The following is a 6,221-nucleotide window of genomic DNA, read 5'->3' on the forward strand; positions in this document are numbered from 1 at the left end:
TAATCCTTTACCATTGCCACACTAGAATGCAAGGCGTTCTTTTACACTGAAAATAAATTACACTTTGACAGTTTATAATTCATATTTTTACATGAATTGCAGCAGCAAGAAGTAGTATCTGATTAACTTATGTTCCACTGCTACTTTGTTATTCCAGTGTTCACTAAAACGGCATAATCTACTATGTGCTTAATAAACCTTAGCAGCTGGAAGCTTAGGAACTTTCTTAGTACTTTGTATTTTATACAGACTATTTTCAAACTGAAACTATAATGTACTCTCCAGGAGAAAGTTAATGAAATGTATCACCCAGAAACTACTGTATCAAACGTTCTGTAAATTTGTATCACTTGTAAAACAACATAAACAAAAATACTGGCAGATAGTACATCAATCACGCTTTTTTTGTCATCTGGAAGACTGAGTGGCTCATGCAATTAATTTTCTTTTACAATATTTTTAAGTATTTTTAGTAGAATGCAAATACTGGCAACACGTTGTAAAACTTCAATTGTAGTAGAGTAGCAGACGTTTCAAAGTATAAAAAGTCATAGTGTACCATATTTGCATGTTAATAAGTTGAAAAATAATTATTGTCAACTTAGTCAGAATTTCCCTGTTCCAGACTTGGCTCTGTATTTACATGAATCAGCATTAATTCCTCTCTAGATTCGTGTGTAACACGCACTGTAGTTAAGGAAACATTCAGAATATTATCTTACATGGAAAGATGTAATGGAAATCATCGGGTGTTAAGTATCTCATTTTACCATCCCTCAAAAAGTACTCCCCCAAAGAAAACGGATCTCTGTTCAGGCTACATATGTGTCTTATAAAACAAAATAGATGCTTTCACTGAGGACCTTGATTCTCCTCTGTTCAATCCCTATTTTATTTCAAGGACTGTAAAGAAATCCCTACCGTCACCTGTTTTACGCTATCGGAGCTTCACTGAACCGACCTCCGCCAACACAGCCGAGATGAGAGCCAGTCACTTGAGACTGAAGGCACACCTCGCTCTCAGAGGTCTCACAGCAGTCACACTCTCTACAGACTGAGCTATGAGGCAGCTGTGCTCGCAAATTAGGGTCTCACAGCTTGAAGTAATGAATTTCATGGGATATACAATAGGAGGGGGGGGGGGGGGGAACCACACAATTAAAACATACTGGGGTGGGATTCTACGCTCACTAACATTTACATGTATTCAGAGCAACTGCTGCAATGAGAGCAATCTCTGTGTTGTAAATTAGACTGCAGACAGGCACTGTGGATTATTTAAGCATGTTGGTCCTAATGAATGACCTAGTAATAACAGCCATTAACGCTTCAGCTCGGCGGCTGCAATTCCACTCTCACCGAGAGCCTTAGGAAGCGACAGGCAGACAACAACCCCTTTGAGCAAAATACCTGGCGACCGAGGCGAAACTTTCCTCCTCAGCCAGAGCTCCCTGTCTCCAAGGCGGGGGAAATGCCCGCTGCGAGCGGAATCGGCCGCCGAAAGCAGGGCCGGGGGACGACGGCAAAGACCGCGGGGGCGGAGAGGGGAACAAGGCTTCACTGAGTCAGGGTCTCTGACCCCTCCACATCCGCTAGGATTGGCTTCCGGGCGGGCGGCTGATAAAGGCATCTCAGGCTGCCCTACAGCCCGGTGCCTGGGCTAGCGACCGCGTCCCCGGCCCGCCCCCCGCCCTCGCAGCCGGCTACCGCTGCGCCTGCGGGGGAGGCACCGCGCCCGCCGGCTCGGCGGGGCGGTCGCACCGGCGCCCCCGTCGGTGCGGCTGCACGGACGCGCTGGTTGGCTGCCGGGTGTGAAAAACGGAGGGAATTATAATAATCATAAAGATCTCTGACTCTCTCTCATGCGTGCTGTGTGTTGGTCCGGGCACCTGACTGCCTGCACGGGGGAGGGGGGTGGGGATACCAGGCTGAACGGGTCATTGAACCTGACGGTCGTGTCTGCTTGTGCCGGTGTGGGAGGCGGAGGGAGGCGGGCATCGCCGCTCTCTCGCCCGGGGTGTGTGTGTGTGTACGTGTGTATACGTGCGTGTCGGGGGCTGCGCGGGGGGTGGGCAGACCGCGGCGGCCCGGGGTGCAGCGCTCTTACCTGCTTGCTGTACTTGTTGCTGGCCTGGCAGCTGTACTCGGAGCAGTGGTCCGACCCGATGGAGATGTTGTCACCGGCGCCCACGAAGGTGTTGGCCGGGGGCAGGTCCTGCACTGCCTGGTGCTTTTTGCCGGCCGTGGGGGACTGCGGGTGCAGCTGGACGGTGGGCAGCGGCGAGCTCGACTTATAGTGCCTGGCCAGGTCAGGGCTGCCAGGGCCGCCGTTGACTGAGCGGTATCGCCCCATACCAGGGCTGTCGGAGAGCTTCTCATTGACACTGTCATAGCGCTGCCCGTTGGGCTTGGAAGCCTCGACGGTGACGATGCTGCTGTAGAGGGGCTGCTTGCCCTTCTTGCCTTTCTTGTCCTTCTTGGGCTTCTTGGCCTTGTCATGCTGCTGTGGGGTGAAGAAATCCTCATGGTCCTTCTTGCCGGCCTCGTAGCCATGTTTGCCCTTGGAGCGGCAGTAGCGGGCCATGACCACCACCAGGATGAGGAGGATGACAGTCATGATGCCTGCCACCACACCAATGACTATGCTAAGCCGCTGTTTGCTCAGCTCGTAGCTGGGGTCGCCAGCAATGTCCTGGGCGAGGGGTGTGTGGAGGCTGCGGGCCACCTGGCTTTCCACCACTGTGGCATTGGACAGGCTCTCGTTGACAAAGACGTGGAGCAGGGCAGTGGTGGACTGGGGTGGCTGCCCACTGTCGTTCACCTGCACCACGAGGCGGTGCAGGCCGTAGTGCTTGGGGGCCAGCTTGCCCACTAGCGACACCACGCCGCTGGCTGGGTCAATCTCAAAGAGTTTGAAGGGATTGCCCCCGACTATGCTGTAGTTGAGGTCAGCATTGAGACCAGTGTCCGCATCGGTGGCGACCACTGTGGCCACCACGGTTCGCATGTTGCTGGAGGGCGGCAGCACTGTGTAGGAGCTGTTGCTGGGGAAGGTGACCGTAGGCGCATTGTCATTCTCATCCATCACGAAGAGGGACACAGTGGCGGTAGCAGAGCGTGGCGGCTCACCTCCATCCACTGCCTTCACTTTAAAAGTGTAACTGGTCTGCTGCTCCCGGTCAAAAGAGACAGTGGAGAAAATGGTTCCAGTGTCATTCTCAATGGAGAAGATGCTGGCTGCCTGGTCATGGTCGCTGGGTTGGATGGAGAGGCTGAGCTCTGCGTTGCGGCCCTTGTCGAAGTCCATCACAGTCACCATGCCCACAGGACTGTTGGGCTGCAGGTTCTCCTTCACATAGAAAGTGAACACGTCCTGCATGAAGCGTGGCTCATTGTCATTGCGATCCGCCACCCGCACCACCACAGTGGTGGAGCCCTGCAGTGATGGCACCCCCTTGTCCCGGGCCGTCACCTGGAATTCATAGGTGTCACGTTGCTCGCGGTCCAGCACCGCCAATACCGACACATCCCCAGAGTCAGGGTCAATGCTGAAGATGCCACCCGGCACCTCAGAGGAGAGGGGTGAGGCCTCCAGGGAGTAGGTGATCTCGGCATTCTTGCCACTGTCCGCATCTGTGGCAACAACTGTGGCCACCCTCTCACCAGGCAAGTTGTTCTCTGGGAAGGACACCTCCAGCACAGCCTGGCTGAACACGGGAGGGTTGTCGTTAGTGTCTCCAACCCGCACCAGCAAGGAGTTGTTGCTGGACAAGCTAGGGCTGCCCGAGTCCACAGCCACAATCACCACATTGTAGTCACGTACAGCCTCGTAGTCCAGAGGGGCTGAGGTGTGCAGGAAATACTTGCGCTTGTTCTGCGGCTCCCCTTCGCCCTCGCTGGCTGGTTTGAGCTGGAAGGGCACATCTCCCACCACGGTGCAGGTCACCACACCATTTTCACCTTGGTCCCGGTCTGAAACCTGCACTAGGGCAATTGGGGTATCCACCAGCACATCCTCAGCCACACTAGCCACCCCATCCCGGAGCGGGATGCGCCCGATTTTCCGGATGTCAATGGTAGGCACGTTGTCATTCTCATCACGGATGTTCAGCACGACCGTGGCCTTGTCTGTCTTGGGGGGCTGGCCCCGATCTCGGGCCATGACAGTGAAGCGAAGCTGGTTCACCTCCTCACGGTCGATGCGGTGCAAGACGCTGAGCCAGCCGGAGGTCTCGTCCAGCCGCAGCAGGCGCCTGACAGACTCGGTGGCCGCCCCGAAGACGTACTCAATCTGCCCGTTCACCCCCACGTCCAGGTCGGCGGCTCGCAGCTGCAGGATGGGGGTCCCGGGGCTGCTGTTCTCTGCCAGGTCTGCCTCATAGACACTCTTCTCGAAGCGGGGACTGTTGTCGTTCACGTCGGTGATCAGGACTCTCAGGATAGCCTGCGAAGACCTCGCCGGGTCGCCGCCGTCCCGTACGCGGAGGCTGAGCTCGTAGGAGTCCCGCTGCTCCCGATCCAGCGCCCCCTTGACGATCAGCTGAGGCTGCTTCTCCCCGTCGAGAGTGTCGGCCACCTGCAGCTCGAAGACGCTGCTGCGGGCCGCCGCGTCCGCCTCCTGACGCCGCTTGCTGCCGCCGGGGTAGAGGGCGCTCTCGGAAGCCGCCGAGGCCGAACCCACCCCGCCGCCCCCGCCAGCGCGGCGGCCGCCGTCCCCGCCAGGTTCCTGCAGCAGTTCGTAGCGCTCGATGCCATTGCGGCCGAAGTCCCTGTCGGTGGCGGTGGGGAGTAGGTAGAGGGTCCCCACAGGCCGGTTTTCCTCCACGGTAAGCGTGAGGACAGGGGAAGGGAAGGTGGGGGTGTTGTCGTTGATGTCCAGGATGATGACCCGGCCCTCGAAAAGGTCCACCCAGCTCTGCGAGGGGCCGATGACCGACACCTCGAAGTCCAGGAAGCACTCGTTCTCGTCGAAGATCATCTGGCACTGCGGCAGCTTCTCGCGGTCGATGCGCCGCTCTGTGGTGCTCAGCTCCCCGGTCATGTTATCGATCTTGAGATAGTCAGAGCCCGATTCCAGGCTGAATGTCACCTCTCCGGAGCCCGTCACGATTCCCAGGTCGGAAGCCACGTTGCCGATGCGGATGTCGGCGGGTCCTTCCTCGGCCAGCCGGTACCTCAGGAGCTGCTTGGCCGCTGCCAGGCTGACCCAGAGCGGCGGAGGCAGGAGGAGCAAGAAGCAGCAGCAGCAGCAGCAATGCACAAAGCCAAGGAGAGTCCGCATCTTCCTCATTTTACTGGCACCGAACCCCCCCCCTCCTCTCACTCCCACCTGCCCCCAAATAAACTCCCCTGATAAGCCAACAGAGCGGCTGAGCTTCCGGGTGATCAATTATAAAATCCTTCTGTTCCTGGAAACTTATTTTCTCATGGCTGGTGCAATTGGTGGTCAAAACCCTGCTGCTGGCTCCTCTGCTGCTCTCCCTGCCTTCCAGTTGCAATATACTTACAGTTCACGGGACAGTGTATTTTGCTTTTTAAAGATTCATCTCGGTAGATAGGATGGGTTTTTCCTCCTCCTCCCCCTTCTCCTCCTCCTCTCTGATTTTACTGTAATCACTTTGCAAGGTTTGCAATAAAAGCAGGAGCAGCACTATGCGATTCGAAGCCCCTCAGGTCGTCTTCTTCGACACTAGAGTTAACTACGATTCACACACTCTCTCTCCTCTCTCTCTCTCTCTCTCTCAGCCGTTTACGACCAAGGCATTAGCTTTATTCTTCCCCCTCTCTGCACACACAGGAAAAAATGTGATTCGCTTTATTCAAAGGGCTTGTGTCCGAGAAAACTCCAAATCCTCTTAGCAATAGGCAGTTCTTAAAAAAAAAAAAAAGGTAAATAAAAAATAAAAATCCCAATAATGTTGGTAGCTGCACAGCTGATAGGAGAAGAACTTCGTGTATTACAGAGCAGTCCACAGAATATCCCTTTTGGTTGGCAAAAAAGCACCCAAATCCATCTTCAGAGATCGCCTGAAATGTTCAGCTCTTTCTCCGGAGCGGATTTTTTTTTTTTTTTAACAACTCTGCGCAAGGTCATTAGTCACAAAGCAACGATACAGAAACTGCGGAAGCCGTTTGCCCAGAATTTGCAAGGCTGTAGACATGAACATACACACACAACAGTCCCAAGTTTGGTTTGCATCCGCAGTTTGTGTGTGTGCCTT

The 6,221-nt window shown here is 54.8% G+C and overlaps 1 protein-coding gene across 1 annotated transcript in view; it reads right to left on the reverse strand.

The window, feature by feature from the left end:
• PCDH7 (protocadherin 7) overlaps positions 1 to 5,290 on the reverse strand; it is a 270,988-nt gene extending 265,698 nt beyond the window's left edge. Inside the window, exon 1 of the mRNA XM_065633874.1 lies at positions 2,108 to 5,290. Coding sequence (XP_065489946.1) covers positions 2,108 to 5,290 — 3,183 coding nt within the window. The remainder of the gene's footprint in view (positions 1 to 2,107) is intronic.
• Positions 5,291 to 6,221: the final 931 nt, after the last annotated feature.

This window comes from Caloenas nicobarica, chromosome 4 (assembly GCF_036013445.1).
Source record: "Caloenas nicobarica isolate bCalNic1 chromosome 4, bCalNic1.hap1, whole genome shotgun sequence".
NCBI classification, from domain to species: domain Eukaryota; kingdom Metazoa; phylum Chordata; class Aves; order Columbiformes; family Columbidae; genus Caloenas; species Caloenas nicobarica.